This window comes from Bombus vosnesenskii, unplaced genomic scaffold (genome assembly GCF_011952255.1).
Source record: "Bombus vosnesenskii isolate JDL3184/JDL3185 unplaced genomic scaffold, Bvos_JDL3184-5_v1.1 scf7180000016261, whole genome shotgun sequence".
NCBI lineage: Eukaryota > Metazoa > Arthropoda > Insecta > Hymenoptera > Apidae > Bombus > Bombus vosnesenskii.
This window is the reverse complement of record NW_022884330.1, coordinates 2,269,698-2,287,771: the sequence shown is the minus strand read 5'-3', so window position 1 is coordinate 2,287,771 and position 18,074 is coordinate 2,269,698. Positions and strand designations below refer to the sequence as shown.

Genomic DNA, 18,074 nt, shown 5'->3' with positions numbered 1-18,074 from the left:
GAAACTATTAAAATGGTTACGTTACACTAAAATAGAGCTGCTTTCAGGGTGGAACTAGGCGGCGAGCGTGTTACAAAAGTAACCGTTGGCCGTCTTCACTTCAGCGAGACGACCAGCAACAATATGCGAAAGAAAGGGAAACCGAATCCGGATCAAAGATATTTCCATTTAGTTGTTGGCCTGCACGCACACACCGCTGACCAAGCCAGCTATCAGGTGGTAGCTCATGCGTCCGAAAGAATAATCGTCAGGGTAATTATATCTCTAATTACGATATCATCCGGATTCAATCTGCCACTTAACTTGTCGTAGAAACAAGCAGACGCGCTTTTATCCTGTTACGAGCTATAAATCTTACCGAAGAAATTGTAGAATATTTTTATTTCTTTAGCGAAGAGTAACAACTGTGTTAAATTCACCACACTTCGGTCGTATCGTCCTTCTCCTATTTGTAAAGATAGGAAATAAAAAGGAAAAGAATTTGTCAGGATTAAAGACGATGTTTTCTGAAAATAGCCGATAGATAGACAGAGTTTTATAAAAAGCTGTTAGGCAGAAATATTTTTTAAAATAAAATTTGTCACGAAATGAAACGATGCAGGCAAGTAATCCCGGCCAATTCGAGTCGGAAGGCAGTGGCGTTGGCGCTGAAGGTGGTTGGCAAAGAGGAGCAGCACCGGATAGCGTTTACCATGCCGGCCGAGTTGGAATTAACACGGATAGGCCTGACGAAGCTTTGGTTGTCCATGGCAATATGAAAGTACTGTCATTTAGTTACAATGCTGTAGCACAGATATGACGACTTAACAATGGAGCCATTGCTAATGAATAATGTTCACAGGTGACTGGCCATATTGTTCAACCCAGTGATGCACGGGCGAAACAAAACGTACAGGAAGTGGACACGCGTGAACAATTGCGAAACGTGCAACAGTTGAGAGTAGTTCGTTATAGATACGCGCCAGAATTTGCACAGCATTCTGGTTTGGGTATCAAGCAACAAGAAGACACGGGTGTCATAGCGCAGGAAGTGCAGCAGATATTGCCGGAAGCTGTGCTGCCAGCTGGGGACATTGTCCTTCCAAATGGCCAGAGAATCGAAAACTTTCTAATGGTGAACAAGGAGAGGATATTCATGGAGAATGTTGGTGCTGTAAAAGAACTGTGTAAAGTAAGATGCTCATCCAAACTTTTCATCCTTCAACTTCTTTTCCTTCTATCTTTATCCTCCACTTATTATTCCTATATCTTTTTTAATTCCTCTAGTATCCTTATTTTTGTGATTTTAATTTGAACTCGTCGTCAGACAGCGTGCTGAGATTTTGTGAAATTTGTCAGGTAACGGATAGCTTGGAAACTCGCATAGACCAACTGGAGCGAATAAACAAGCGGCTGGCGAAGCTGAAGAGGGGCGACAGTCTGAAAAGTTCGATTAGTACAATCTCTAGTATATCAAGTAACAAATACTCATCCTCTATCAATAGTAAAACTACCGTACAAGGTAAAGGAAAGAAGAGCGAGCGGGAGGACGAACTTCTGTGCAGTAATAAGTTTATCCAGATTATCATTGTTATACTTATCCTTATTATGGCGTTTTGGTAATTAAAATTTCTTACATACAACTTGTATATGCTCTTGTACTAAACAAATGACTTGAGTGTTTGATCGAGTGTATTTCAATTTCAGCTTAGTAGCAATGGCGACGTTATACTTCTTAGAATATCAGAAACGTAGCAGCCTCGAGTGGACCGCGGTAGCTAGCAATGGAATGTTGGCTATAAGACCAGTACATCCGTCGACAGCGTCGAGTACGCCTAATTACGATCCTCGGTACAATTCGTTGTTAGATAGTACATTGTCGTCTTCGTATACCAAGCACGGATCCCATAGTAGAGGCTTGGACAGTAGTTTGTCTGTGAAAACCAACGCGTTCTCCACGCAGGCGCCTCATACGAAACAACAGCTTTACTCTCAAGAAATTACTTGGTATCCTATTAGTCATTCTGGGCCGCAACCAAAACTTGAGAAAAATAGGTTTGTAATTATTAATAATTTTAATTATTCCTTGCTTTATTATTTACTAATAATTATTAAAAATTATCGATGTAAGCAATTTACAGTATCCTTTATTCCCTTGAAGTTTGAGATATTTCAATGTGTCGTGTTAAATTATTTTAGCGAATTTCCTGGAAACTGGTTGGGTAGACATGGCGCCGGTGCTATTCCCAGTAACGTGGATGAGAACGATCAAGGATCGGAAGTGGACTCGTCCTTGATCAAAGGTCCAATTCCACTAGGTAGACCGTCAAATTGTCCTAGACACTTTAGCGAGTTTGAAAATCCCTGTCAGGTAACATTTTCTCGAATCGAATCTTTTATTTTGTCTTATTCCTTTTAATGTTTGTATTTTAAATGCATATATATTGTGCTTTAGATATTCTGTTGTACAGCCAAGATTCATCAGTTCGAGGATCCTCAACCTGATCATCCTCCGGAGAAGAAATCAATCTGTAAGTCTCATGTTACTTTGTCTCTAAAATTGTTTTCCCGGATATACTAATACGACGCAATAAGAAATAGTTTCCCGTTGATGTGCGCAAACAAGAAATTCCTATTTTATTTTTCAGCAGATCACATAGAACAGCCATTGAACGTGTACGAGGAAAAGCGTAAAATAAGCAAAAGTTTCCAAAATGGTATCAGCCCGTCTGATCCAAGCACGCAGACACTTGTAAAAGAAGTAAGAGAAACATCAGTTAATTTTTTATGTTAAAGATCATTTTGGATAGCGTAAGAAATTATTCTATTTGTTACAGAACAATTACAAATATCTGCATAAAAGAACAAGAAGAGAAACCGGTAGTGGAGATTGGGCGGAAGTTGCCAGCAACGCTGCTGGATCATTACCACCAGAACCAAAGCCACAGTTGTGGATAGTGGCAGAAAGCTTTAATACTTCGCTCGATCAAAAGTATTGTTCCGCGTCCTCGCAGGATACGCCGAATAATATATCTTGCATCATTCCTTTGTCCAAATATATGCCAGACGTTCAACTCACGTTACATTTTATGTAAGTTCATAACTTTTTTAGACTATTAAGATACTAATAAAATAAAAAAAATTGTAAGTGAAATAAAATATATCTAAATGCGGTGCAGTAAGTAACAGAATAAATAAAAGTATGATTCTGAATATGTTTCACATTGGAATATTCTGCATGTTTAATTATAATCTGATTCTTCGCTTGTGCTTCAGTGGAATGCCTTGGTACGGCCAAGTAGTGCAACAGTGCTCCTCGCCAACAAGTCCTGGCGTCGATGAGTCTCTAATTTGTGGCCGGAAATACACGATGCAACAACAGGCTCAGCTGAAGATTGACATTGAAAGTAACAACCAACGGGGAGATCAATCCTTTCCCCTCGATGTTGCTCATTATCTCAGGAGAACGTTGAGGTTTCGTGTACCTACTGTACAGCCGCAAGAAGTAATTAATCCTGTCATTTCAAATTAAATCTGTTTTCTCTCAAAATGTTCATAAATATTATAATTTCTCTCTTCTTTCGATTTCTCTGTTACAGAATATCTGCAAGAATAAACACGGTGTCGATTACTCGGAGTACACGTTGCACTTTTATCGAGATTGCGACGAATGATTACTTTCTTAACGGAAAAATATTCTATCCGTTGAACATCTATGCAGTCAGAACCTTCTTGTGCCTTCGTGACATATTCCGTCTCCATTTTCTCCAACTATGAAATTATATACAATGTGTTTGGTAATATATCTATAATATACATATCGTCAAATAACTCTGTAACTGTATTTTATATGTTATTACGATATACTATGTAGGACGAAGACTATGATGATCAATAGGAACGGATAGATCTTACAAACTCAAACTAGATGTAATGTAGTAGGACTTAGAATTTCCATTTCATCGGTTAGGAAATTATACGTGCTCCTTTGCGTTAAAGACATTGAGGGTATAAAGAATTCATTAGTTGATGGGTGGTAATTCAAAGATTTTATTATTTTTCTTGTTGTAGAAAACATGAAAAGCTGTAGCGAAAATAACGTTATTAAGTGTAAAATATTGTACAAAATGAATTAAATTTAACGTTAAAGATGAAATTTTTCAACTTGTATCAATACATATATACCTATTATCTCTTTTTAAATCAGAATTATTTCAAAATCACACCCATCAACTACAATCAAGGATCGTAACTTATCGTTCCAATCATTTTTACGTTATTTATACTCATGTACAGAATATTATCAATATTATTACTATTATTATTATTATTATTATTATTATTATTGTTACTACTATTATTATTATCGAAGGAATATTCGCACTACATTAAGAGAAAAAAATCTAACGATCGATGTTCCAGTCAAATCATATCTTTGGTTTAATTTATCGATTATGTTCTATGTACAGCCTATATATTTTCCTTCATTGTCGATTTACACATTCACTATCTAAAGACAAAACGTATCACGTAGAAAAATAGATATATTCTTTAAAAAGTAAAATGGACTTTTCAATGGGACAGAAACTAGGAAGACCTTCAACTAAACGTGAATAATTTATCAAAAATGTCTATTTATTAAAAGTGTACAAAGCAATATCGGTCATTCTTTATTAACTTTCTTCTTAAGATCTTGATGTTGCACGATCTTAAATTTCATTTGGATACGATAAACATTCACGAGGCGCGTTATCATAGAATTTCAAGTTCCTAAAAAAGGTATTTGTATGATAATTGTCCATTTCGTATGGTAGAATTAGTTGCATACACTTTATTTGCACCTACTCTCTAAGCAATCTTTATTCGTTTCATGCGAGTAGATCGCCACTATTCACATCGAATCATTATTATTGATATCACTATTATTGTTGCTAATTATAATACCTAATAAGACTACTATCATCGTTACGTATCTGTAATTAAATTCAAGTTATATCTTTGCATTCATGAGATTCCAAGTGCTATCCTATAATTAGTTACTTTACTTTTAAACATCTTAAAACAAGAGGAAGAAATAATTATCTATTGACATGCAGGATGTTAAAAGACGTTGCAGTCAAATCTTAAAGGCATCGAAACAAGCAAAACATCTTAATAAGCAAATAGCTGCAGGAATACAAAGTTTCAAAGTTGTACTATTTTTTAAACTACTATTTTAATAAGTTTTATCTTCTAACATAATAGCAGAGATTTATTGGCACTCTATGCTTGTAAAACTACAACGACATCCTTTTATTTACTATTGCCGAGTGACATCATATGTTTGTCTACAATTATGTAATACTAGTTGTACTAGCTTATTTTATTTGATTTTGTAATAAGCGAACAGTCGTAACAGCTCGCTTTAGATGTTTTAAACATTGACCTAGTTAAGTCTGTTACTCCATCAGAGTAACATTCGTAGCTAAAACTATTTTCTGACCATCAAGCGAATAATTTTGTGCTCCTTTTTATTCAGATATTTTTATTTCTTTCGATAACTTTTGATCAAATGTATGCTGCTTGCTCGACTGCTACATTTTTTAGTATCCTGCATATATACACTACTGGCCAGAAATTTCAATCCAGTTAGTTCAAGCTCTATTACATCAAACCTCTTGTTGACACTGTTATTAATTCGATGTGATTCGAATTAAATAGATTGACTAAGAACATTGATCAAACCTCTTGAGAACCTCGACTAAAGAATTTTCTAAAGCAAGTTGATATATCGTTGAACGCATACGTTCAACGAGATCGTGCAAAGATTCCAAGCTTTCGGCCAGTTGTGTACGTACAAATTAACACATCGTCGTTGTAATACGATTAACATAATTTATCGTAACTTCATTTGTATCTCTCTGAGACAAAATCCAATTTCTTTCACGCGTTATTCCACTCTTCTAATTTTGTATTTATCTCTCGTGTATATGCGATCGAAACGCGCCACTTCTGCCGTCCATACGTTTTCCTTACGCGGAGACATTTTATTGTATGTTTTAAGCGAATATTGACAAATATCCACGTATATAATATATACATATATACATATATACATATATACATATATATATATATATATATATATATATATATATATATATATATATATATATATATTTACAGAGAATATAAGCTCACACGCACGAACTTACGGTTAGCGCGTATCAATTTTTCATGTATGTGGATCGTGTAAAAAGAAGACGACGCTGTTGTACAGTAATTATACGTAATGATACGCGTGATAATAATAATTATATGTATAAACGCAGATATACACGCAACGTATAACACACACCGAAACATTAGAAATGTTCATTAGAAAGTAAAGTAGATATAGTCATGTAAGAAAATTCGACCGTTCAATTCAAATTTATTCGACGATAGTTTCCATAGTATTATCGCATTCTCGATACTTTATTTCATCCGCAGTTTCATCTTCTGATTTCTTTTTATTTATGTATACCTTTCTGGTTCGATAAAATGATTACAAACATGTGAAAAGATTTGTCAAGAATAACAAAGGATGAATCGTGTTTTGACTATTAATATTATATTGCCTATATATATATATATATATATATATATATATATATATATATATATATATATATAATATATATTTAATATAAATATGCGTGTGCATATGATATCACAGTAATATTGATATTCCGTGTATAATCGTTCGTAAATGTTCATTTTATACAAAATCTACTGAAAAAAGAAAAAAAAAAAGACGAGTAGGTCTTGTATAAGGATCGAATGAGAGAGAATATTTGATGTATTATTTCCTTGGAGAATTCTACGAACAATCGACATTTGTATATTTTTCATTTATCATTTGTAACGCTTTATTGTTGCTTTTACGTTCGTTATCGTTTATTGTATCGCTATAATGTATCAGAACTTGTTATTGTTTTGTATTTCCATGTACCATACCGACAGGTATCTGAAAGAAGCAAAAAAAGGAAGAAAAAGGGAAGAGAATGATCTACGTATACAAATTTTAGTTCATTTTTCATGACTCCGCAGGAGGGTTGATTCTTTTCCTTTTGTTTGTTTTTTCTAACTAAAACGAAAATAGACGAAGTGATCGCAGAAGTGTCATAGTGTTGGAAGCAAGGCAAAAATTTCGCAATAAGATAGAACGTCTATAACGATAAGTACATATTTCGTAAAGAAAGAATTTCTCTTTTAATATAAGTAGCATAATCTCGTAAGCCCTAAGTAATCGTCAGTAGGATTTGTACATATAGTTTCTAGCGTATAGCGATGGTACGTGTACTACTTGCGGTAAAAGAACGTTCTGAAAGACGTTCGTCTTCGAGCGAATTAGAGATCGTAATATGTAATTATACGTAATTGTAATGCTGTCGATGGAAAAAGACGAATTACACGGAGACATGTAATTTTTCAGTGATATTGTACGCGTCGTATCATCCGATCGATCCGTATAATTGATAAGTTAATTTACAATATTTAAATATTTAAATATATTGGTATCTATATTTATGGAAATTACCTGGTAAAATCGAATCTACGATAAACTGGATATTAATTTTAGAATCTCTTCTTCGACGAATTTTTAACGATGGCGAAAGGTTTCTTTGTTGAACGCTTTTGTTTTATTTATTTCTTTTCGGTGATCTCTGAAAATGGCGAAAGCATAGTTGTTAAAACTCGAGATATCGAGTGAAATTAATCCTAATTATAATTAATGTGCAATTTGAACGAGGTATATTAAAAAAAAAAAAAAAAAGAAAGAAAAGAAAGAAGAAAAGAAAAGGAAAGAGAGGATACTTTGAACGTGATCAATGAATAAATGCAATTGAACGATTGACTCGCTAGTCTCATTATACTCTGTTCTAACGTTTCTCTTTTTTTATTAATATCAGACGCATCTTTTATTTGATCAATCAGATGATTTATATCGTCGCTCGTCGAGCATCGAATAGCGCTATTTATGTATATTTGAACAGACTAAAAAGCAAAAGATGGGAAACGCATGTAAATGTTATATTCACGTATTTATGAACGTATTGTTAAGCCAAATATACATATATATATATATACATATAAATATATACATACACGTAACGAAACTGTATTCGCAGGAAAATAAAGATATTGCTCCAGAAACCTTGCTTTCATCTTTCACTGCGTAAAACAGAATTAACTATTCGTCTCGATTTGTGTGCTACGTTTAAATTAATCATAATCTGATCGATCGATCAAATAATCGAAAAGAATACCCGCACCGACGTTCTAATAATTTTCTTGCAACTGTAAATTAAACCTCGCTAAAAGAGAAATAAATAAAAAAGCGGAGTTCCCGTTGATTTCGATCAGGCCAGTAGAATAGGAACCGTATCCGACCTTGAGCTATTAAGTAGAATAAGAATCGTGGTCAGACGAGTTCGGCAGAATGTTCCGCGGATCGTAAAAGTGGAATAGCCCCGCGTTTCTTCTCGTCTTTAAACAAATGGAACGAGTCTCGGCGTTTAGATAAGTGGAATAAGACATCGTAGTCGGACGTCATGGCACGAAACAGATTGGACTCGCGTACTTCGATCGCAATCGTAATTTTTCTACGATTCTTTGAATTTAACATCGATCGATAGCAAGGCAACGTCGATTTACTTAAGAAAAAATTCTCCATCGCACGAATTCGATATCGTACGACTTATCGGACATTTTTCAGAATTGTTCAAATTATTCTTGAATCGGAAACAGAAATGTTCACGAGATATTCGTAAAAATATTCTTGTGTGGCCTTAATGTTTCATTGATTCTGAAGTTTTACGCGAGTTTCGAGAAACCATCGTACGGCAGAAGTTTCCATTCACAGAACACTCTGTTCTATCTGGAAACACGTTATTTATTTATCTCGAGGAACGGATATCCGCCACAGTAAATGCAAAGTCGGTCAATGAAAAGCCACGGTACGAAAGATCGTCGATCAAGCATCTCGTGGAAGCCAAAAACGTGACGTGGAAGAGCGAAAATATCGTTCGCGGTCCCTAAATAGCATACAGCCATCGTCGCGGTTTCCGCGTCTGCTCGACGTCCGCCTGTCTTTCAGCTACCGCCACGACTCGTCTGTTATTTCGACAAGTCCGGTCCCTGTTCGACGCGTCGTCGATATTTTCGTCGACGTCTTGTCATCAACATCGAAACGTGTCTTCTTTCAGTCGCTTTTATCGTAAACCGTCTATTCTTGCTGTATCAAATTCTACGGATACATCTACTTTGACAAACCTATAAATCCAGTTCGAAAATATCGACAAATTTGACAAGTTGTTTCGCTTGATTTCCGGTTGTATTCGAATCGGCTGAGCGTCTTGTCGCTTGGCTCGCAGGGTCCAGCAAGCGGAGACTCGAAAGCTTAGAATTTGACGACTCGTAGGATCAAAGGATCGATAGTTCGAAAGTTCGCAGAAACGAAGGATCGCGGGTTCCTGGGCAGACCAGCGGCTCGAAGCTCCAAACATCGTCGCAACGAAATAAATAACAAAAATTCGAAGAAACTTTAAAGATGGAAAAGAGAATTGAAAGATCCAAAGATTGAGATTTTAACAATCAATAGCTCGAAGATTCGAGTTTCAGAGCTGAGAGACTCGAGACTCGTGTCGATCTGCACATTCGTACAAGTTCCACGGTTCGATAACTCAATGCTTGGAAACTTCAGGATAAAATGAAGGAGAATCTGAAAATTGAAAAATCGACCAAAGATCCACGTTTCCTTCTGTAATCACCGTCACAGCTGCTATTTCAGCGTAATTAAACGCGTCTCACGAACACTGTGCGCAAAGCTTCAACTCTACCTACGATACGCTCGTCTTGCGACAGAACGACACGTGCGAGCATCGTGCGTGAAATTGCAACTTGAAGATTGAACGACTCGTCACGCTGCATAGAAATTTACACCCACCAAGAGGACGGTGCATGCCAGCGGGCAGCAACTCGAGGAATTCGAAACAATAACGTCGAGACGCTAAACACAGTGTCAACGACACGCGTCCATCGAGATACGACCATTTTCAAGCGTTAGCTACCGGCTATTTGATATATATAAATGTATAGAGAGAGAGAGAGAGAGAGAGAGAGATTTGGCAGTGATGGTTGCATTAGTCACGAATGGTATTCGCGATTAACGATTAGCTCTCACCTGGATCGGTGCCACTTACTCATTCAAAATAGAAGGCGACCATTCCGTGTCCAATTTGTGCGAATATTTCCGTCCAAATGCATAGAACCATCATCGTAGAATGAACTGGCTCATCGTTTCACAGTTTCTCGGAGAAATTGAAACGTTTACCGTGACTAATGAAGAAGTAGCGACACGCGATAAGATGAAATATGTAACTTGGAATGTTTCATTTTCGGACAAACTTGTGGGATGCAATTTATTTTTTTTTTTTTTCGGTAGGTAGGCTATTTTATAATGTATTGTTTTATACAAATAAGGAGAGACAAAAGTGTACAATGTATATCTTGTTGATGTTTATCGGGCAAAGATACAGAAAGGCACAATAAGAGGAAATACGTAACTTCATTTTCGAGTAATTCGTGCATAGGGGAAATCGTTTACGAAAGAAATTATTTCGTAAATTTGAAGAGGATAAAATGATTATATACATGTCAAATAAACTATACATTTGGATAGCAATAAAATACATTTTTAATAGAACAAAATGTGTTATGTACTTTAGAAATCGATATATTAAATCGAGATGTATTAAATGTTAAAAGATTGATATCTTCCATCGAGATAAATTATTCCTTCGACGAACAGATTAAAATCTGCTACTTTATAAATAAATCAATATTTCTATCTCAAAAAACAGAAGAGGGAAAAAGAACGATTTACTTCACCGGCGGATGTTCCTTCGATAAATAGGATAAAACCTGCCGTTTTATAAATAAATCCTTCGAACGACGAATTATTTATTTACGTAAGCGTAAGTGTGTAAACTCGTATCTGCTGTGAACAAAATAATAATAGCGGAGCGAAACGCTTAACGAGCCACACAAAGCCAAAATGTTTTCTTTAAATCGAGCCATGAATGAGACTTTCTATTCATTAAAGTTCTAGGTACCAACTTCTGTTTACAATCAACAATGGAACATTTTATATAATAGCAGGCAGGTGAAATCTGTGAAAGGTATTCGAAGCGGAGGCACAAAAGAGGGTTCGTCGAACACTCGAAAGGTCGTAAATTCCTCTATCCGTGACCTTGGTTAGGCGCCAGCACTCGACCTTCTCCAGATGGCTCGCATAACTTCCCCTTTTTATCGTCCGAGGTTGCTCGAATTTCTCTTACGAAAAATAAACCATATTCCTCGTATTTCGTTAATTTCACTGTTCCTTCTCTAATTTCAAAATAAAACGTCCAGCATAAACATATATACTTTGAATAATTCTCAATAAACTTACTTCGTTCGCTATTTCGACAAACTTACGTCGATCGTTGCTATTCATCTCGTTATGAAAACGTCCTAATGTTATCCAGTTTATTCGCATCCTCGTAAATTATTAAAAGTTGTTTCTTCTTCCGATTACCAATTTTCTGATTATCGCTTCGTCGGACGTTCGTCAGACGTTATCGTCTAACGATTGAGAATATTTGAGAATTAAGATTAGAATATTAGAAAATATTATTATCGACGTAAGATCGACGATATCGTTATTTGCCTTTCCCGATGCAAATTCTACCACCTATAAATAATCAGGGTCGAGCACGAGGAACCACGCGAAAAACGCTAGAAACTCTGTGCTTCTTTCGCGAATAGACGGTCGAGATTTTTCTACGAGACGCACCGAGCTGCCTCAAATTTATTTATAACGACTGCCTCCTCTTCTTGTTGCGAAGCAATTCGGTGCAATTGAGTTTGTCGTCCGCGTGTTCGTGTATTGGTCGTTCGAGGTGGCAGAGGGTGTCGTCTCGCAACGTTTTACGACTCGAATCTACAGCGATTATGTAAGCACGTTGACGCTGATTCGCCTAATTACTTCGGGATTCGGTGGTGGTTGCCAGCTGCTGTCGAATTTGCTGCGCAGTTCGCGAAATTAAGAAGAAACCAAAGAATAAGGAACGCGGCGAGAAACATTCGAGTGCTGCGAGCGTCGGAAACCTCGAACTGTGACAAATTCGAGAATTATCTGTTCAGAATGTCTCACGCGCCACTCTAATTGTAAAATTGTAAACTCGCGATAATTGCAAACTACAGCCGCGACAGCCCAGTTTTTACGACGTCGCTTTTAATTCTACGATCGTCACGGTGGCTCGAAAATTACCGCCAGGATAAATATCGTATCGTTGGACGCGTCGTTATGTACGTGTTAGTATAATAATATAACATTATATGGTAAATATAAGCTTTTCTAAAAACATGATAAACCTCTGTCTTTCTTCTAGCTTTTCTTCTAGTAAAGAGATATACAAAAAAAAAAGATCAGATTTAATTAAATATCGATATCGATATCGTTTCTAGGTTTCTCCGTAATCGGAAGAGCTGAGACGACAGAAGGTGGAGAAAAATTCGTCAGGTAAAATTAAACGCTTTTTAATGGTACGTCACGTGGCGCGTGAGTCCGGTCCGGAAGCGAAGGCGTTTCAAACATTTCGAGGTCAATTCTATTTCTTTAAACTGACACGCACATACGTACAGACCTAAAAAAAAAAAAAAAAAAACAAAAAGAAATACCAAAATATCTACATCTGTGAACAACCAATTGGAAAGTCTATACATTCGAGCTTTAATTGGAGAAAAGTTTAGCGTACGAAACGCGAGAAACGACACAAATGCCGTAGCATTTTGCGATACCGAAACTTATCTACAAAGCGGAAAAGGAATTTTCTAGACGAGTTTGTCGTCTGGTTGAACGACGAATCGGAAGATAGAAATTTCCGCGCTGACAAAGACACCGCCGTACCTCCGTTCAGGAACAGTGGAACATTGCACGAGCGACACGACCACATTTTTGAATTATTTATATCCTACACGTGCTCCAGCTCTGATCCCGCCTGGTTACGTTACATTAACTTCGCGTTCCGAACGTTTTCGCTTATTATTTCCACTTTCTCAGTTCGCGACAGCGCGAGTCAGAGGATGAACGACGAGAGAAACGTGCAGGAGCATCGCCATCGTGAAGGTCGCCGGCGAGAAGCTCGATAAAGCGCCGTGCCGTGTCAAATTCCTTAAAATTAATTTTAGAAGCTTTTTTATGAGCACGGAAGGACGTGGCGCGTGATTTTCGCGTGGTTCATCGTTGCGGGATTCCTCTTGGCGCTTGTCGTATCGTATAGTTTTATCGAAACACCAACGACCACTCGCTCAAGCTTCTCTCGAGGCTTCTTCCTGTTATTTTCGGGTTTCTTCTTCTAATTCGAATCGAAGAATAATACAAAGTTTATGGTCTTTTGTACATTTCTTTTTTAAGATCTCCAAATCCTCTAGATTTGTCGAGCTTTCTCATTATTTGCTTGAAATATTTCTTACTCGCTTCAATCTTTCAAGATTGTTTTTCATGCAAGATTTCTTGATTCAACTCTGCCGATTTATTTTCATATGATTTAGGATACACTTTGGAAGTCATTTACCAGATGTCCAGCTGGACAAATTGTAAAGTGCAAATTAAATAATAATAAGAAGGAAAACTTTAGAAGGTTTTCTCGTAAAAACAGCATCGCAAGGCTATTGTCACAGGGCCATAAAACAATAATAGGATAACCACGCTTGACAAACCTCCTGCAGGCCACAGTCATCGAGTCCCAAGCCGAGAAGACAGTAACAGGATAGCCACCTGTGACTGACCTCCGGTGACGACTCCTCCACAGGGCTCAAACCTACCGAAACATACAAACCTACCCAAAATCAGCACTCGACGCACTCTGTCGCAAGATTCTCAACCGTACGCACTCTGTTATAACACTCTGCACCGTTACTCTGTTGGATTCGTACAATAAATGTTACTGTCATATCTAAAAGTGCGAATTTGTTAACTTACGAGACGTTCGATCAGTTAATTTAGTGATTTCTTGTGTCTCCTACGCGACGCTATCGTGTGCAGCGTGCTCACGTAGATAATTCCAATGCTCTATCAGACACGTGTATCTATCACACACGTGCTACCTTTGTCAAAGAAACTTCAAATACGTCGACGACAGATCGCGCGCGCTTGTAATTTTCTAATTTTCATCTTAAGACAACTCCGATTAAATAGAAGGCGTAAAACGTACAAGCGAGGCGTCGTTGAAATAGAAAGTGTCGAAATATATTTCATTTATCGATACACATTACGTGTAACGTTATTATTAGCTTGTCCGAAAAGCTTTTGTCGTTTTATGAGGAAATAATAGACGTTTCTTGTTTCATAATAGTTTGTCGAATTACGCACGATCCATTTTCTTCTGTCGAGATAAACACCGCGACAGACTTGTTGTACATTGTTGTAAAAAACAGGTTTGCGAAATAAAGACACTTTCCGGACAAGCTAATATATTCGAAGCTGTATAAATATCTTTCTGAGATCTGCACAGTGTGTCTACGAGACGCAACGTATGCACGTACATACGTAGACGCAAGTTTCGTCATTCTGTTGTAACGAAGCACCTGTCTCATAATTGTACCCTATCCAAACGTACGTGCAAATCCGTGCGCAGAAAGTGGAATTATCTGCCATAAATCAGACTCGGACAATCGCATAAATCCCGCGTCTATATATCAAGTACGAAACATTCTTATCTGCGTTATATTCAATGGAAAAATTAGAATTGAAAATATCAACAGTGTAAATATTTAATACTTAGATCGCCGATACCAACTTTCTTGAGATTTATTCCGAGAATATGTACGTCTGAGTCCAAGTGAAAGCGTCCATCATATGTCAGACACGCTGCACCGCCTCGGTTCAATTAAATCGTTTCTAATCTTTTATAAACTGCTGCAATATTTATGCCGTACAATTAACCAAGAAAATTAGAACCAGTGCTTGGCTCGAACATTCGTAGACCGACAAGGCCGTTAATTACGAATTAATTTATAGGCAAAGTGGCGAACATACTGTAGGATCAATACTACGATTAGTTTACTTACAATAAATGGATTAGACAACAGATGTTGATTAAACAGGAAACGATGGTTGTTTAACGTGAACTAATCGCAATAACGTATTATAATTAAGACAACTAGATAATTATTAATTTAAAGCTCTCGTCAGCACGGATCCAACGCTCTCTCGATAACGCAACTCCCACTCTCTGACTTCTCAACTCACAATGAATGTTAATTCGTTTATGTCCCTTAGCAAACCCTTGTCTTTTGTCTTAGCCTCGTGTTCCGCAACCGCTTGTTTATAATTCGCCCGACATCCCCCAGGCCCCTCGTCCACGATACAATTTGCGATATACGGAATGTGAGCGACGTGTTAACGGTACGTACAGATTGGAGAACATTGGATTTGAGATGTAAATCGTAGAATGTTATGGCAGAACATAATATCTGGAAGAGGAATTAACAGGAAATACGAGATGCGAGAATTAAACGCTATTTTAATTGGTCGAGTAAGAGAATCTGCCTGCAACATCGAGGCCGGTGTGCAAGCAAAACAGAATTTATTCATAACCTTTGATCCAAATATTTTCTCACGTGCTGACAAATATTTTTACTGCGTCGACGAGCACATCTTAACAGCAGACCTTCGTCGTAAACATCCCGTGATTTGTTCGATGAATCGCCATTGATAATCAAAACCACGCAATGGTATCGCGCGTACATACTAGCGAATCGCGTTATTTCCATGCCAATTCTAAGAATTTTACGTTTAAGCTACCCGATAAATATTATCTCTGCGCATACCATTCGATGAAATTTCAATCCTACGCTTCGCCACAACAAAGTCGAAGGATCGCTGAATTTTCACCGAACGATCGTCCATATTCAACTCGTAGCGATCTCGCGAAGAAAATCGCGTAACGGCCTGTCTGGACTCGTTTTAAAAGGCCAAAGATCTCTTCAAACGAAGTACGAAACTAAAGTCGCTCTTCTTCTCAAAATTGACAAATCCAGGCAATTGACGAATCTCCCCTTTACAAAGACAATCGACAATTAAGACAACAAGACGAAGACAGTAAACAGTCGAGTTACGATATTTTCTCGCCGTTCGCAGACGAAAACTGTACCGTCGCGGTGTCGAAGCTATAACCGGAGAATTAAGTTCGAAGCTGCGAAAGCACACTCTGTGCTCTTTAAAACGAACCCGAGTAGACCATTTTTTTTTCTTCTCGTCAAGTTCCAGCAGTTCGAACATCGGCCAGTTTTCAGTGAAAATTTAGCGATCCTCGAATTGCAACTTCCCTACGAATCTGTCGAACGACCCGAAATTCCAAACACCCAACGTGAGATTCGCCGACAGTACGCAAAAGTGGAAGGTCGCACGGTTCCGAGCTACGTTCCGCTCATTCTTCTTTTAGCGTAACGTCGCTAGCGAGTTCCAACTGACCGACGTCCGATCCGCGAAACCGTAAAAGGAATCAGCTCCGGCGTCGAAGAAACAACGACGACGAATTAGTTACGTTTGTACGTGGTTGGATGTGATCAATGAACGACGACGTCACCGCTGACATTTATAACGACGAGCTACAAACACAAGCTACGAGTCGGCTAGCAACGACACGGATCGCTCGCGTACGCTCGCACCGCCCCCTCCGCCTTCGATCGAGGACGTTGCACTAAATTTACCTGCGATGCGTCAGAATTCTCGGTTTTTCAATAGTATCGCATCTGCGAACGTGGGCCGCGTATTTAGAATTCGAACCTGTGATTCACGTTGAATGAACGGGCTGTTGCGTGGGTCAGTGAAGAACCTTCGCGCTGGGGTTGCTTCGGTTACGGTGGACATTTTCCCAGAAAATATTTCTCTGTATCAACGACTGACTCTGGCCGTGCTTACCTGTCCGTGTATTTATAGTCTTCGAAGACGTTCGAAGGGGACACGTTGCGCTAAACTATTCAGATACGAAAGTAAATACGAAAGTATAGCGAAACGATGACGGAAGAGCCCGTCTCATCGACCAAGCATTTTGTCATTTCTTCTCGGGACGACAGTCGCACTGATTCGTTTTATAGTCGGAGATTAACCACGCGTTTTTTTCATAAAGAGTTTCGATAATTGCGAAAAAGTACAAACTGTTAACCAGTTAGCTGTCGCGACCACTTTGAAAAGTGTGTAACATTGGAAATAAAAGTTAGAACATAGAATTAAGTTGTAACGAAATGACTGTTTTATTTTCTTCATTTTATCGCCGTTCGTCTACTGCGATTACTCAGTTGTCAAATTTAACGTACGAAAGACGAAGACAACGTGAACTCAAAGATACCGCTTCGCCTCTTTCCTTGTCTTTAAAGTCGAAATACCTGTCGAAGCAATATTTGTCGCAACGTTATAAAATACGTACGATGCCATTGAAAAGATTCGATCACCTTAATTTCCCAGAAAACGTAAGATATTAGGAAATAAAATTGCGTGCGTCCGACGAGCCCATTAAAATGCAACCTGATTCGATTAAAACGTTTTTGCGCAAAATCAACAAGGGACCACTTACTTTAGACAGAAATGTGTTGTTTTAATAAGAAAAATAAACTTTAAGGTGCTATAACAATTATTCAAATAAACTTTTCGACGAAATTTTTTAGTTCACCCAGAAGAAAAATATACAATAATTTAATCCTTTTATGGTTTTTATTTCAGTCAAGAATTACGAGGTGGATCTTTCCCGCTGATTAAAGACTGCAACCCATGAAATAGGCTTAGAAATCTGTTGTAATGTTTGTTTTTTACTTTAAAAAAAATTTCTTTGTATTCGTTGCATATATATAAAGCCATGCCTCAAAATTCAATAACTTCGTTTTTTCCTTTCCCTTCTAAAAAAAATCACAAGAAGACGCTGTTTTAGAACATTCTAATTCAGGACACCCCTTTAAGAGTGAACAGTTCTTGTCGACGCCGTCATCGTTCCAATTATTATTACTCCGGAACGGAAGTCCTCGAAATT

General features: G+C 37.6%; 1 protein-coding gene across 8 annotated transcripts in view; it reads left to right on the top strand.

Moving 5' to 3' along the window:
• LOC117241733 (myelin regulatory factor-like protein) overlaps positions 1 to 4,601 on the top strand; it is a 65,333-nt gene extending 60,732 nt beyond the window's left edge. For 5 of the 8 annotated variants that reach the window (XM_033507771.1, XM_033507767.1, XM_033507769.1 and 2 more), the window contains 11 exons: positions 36 to 252; positions 602 to 760; positions 842 to 1,171; positions 1,339 to 1,598; positions 1,687 to 2,034; positions 2,179 to 2,350; positions 2,435 to 2,510; positions 2,628 to 2,740; positions 2,817 to 3,070; positions 3,256 to 3,484; positions 3,579 to 4,601. In XM_033507771.1, coding sequence (XP_033363662.1) covers positions 36 to 252; positions 602 to 760; positions 842 to 1,171; positions 1,339 to 1,598; positions 1,687 to 2,034; positions 2,179 to 2,350; positions 2,435 to 2,510; positions 2,628 to 2,740; positions 2,817 to 3,070; positions 3,256 to 3,484; positions 3,579 to 3,653 — 2,233 coding nt within the window. In that variant the 3' untranslated portion in view covers positions 3,654 to 4,601. The remainder of the gene's footprint in view (positions 1 to 35; positions 253 to 601; positions 761 to 841; positions 1,172 to 1,338; positions 1,599 to 1,686; positions 2,035 to 2,178; positions 2,351 to 2,434; positions 2,511 to 2,627; positions 2,741 to 2,816; positions 3,071 to 3,255; positions 3,485 to 3,578) is intronic. The other 3 variants (XR_004495109.1, XM_033507768.1, XM_033507770.1) reach the window with 3 other exon arrangements.
• Positions 4,602 to 18,074: the final 13,473 nt, after the last annotated feature.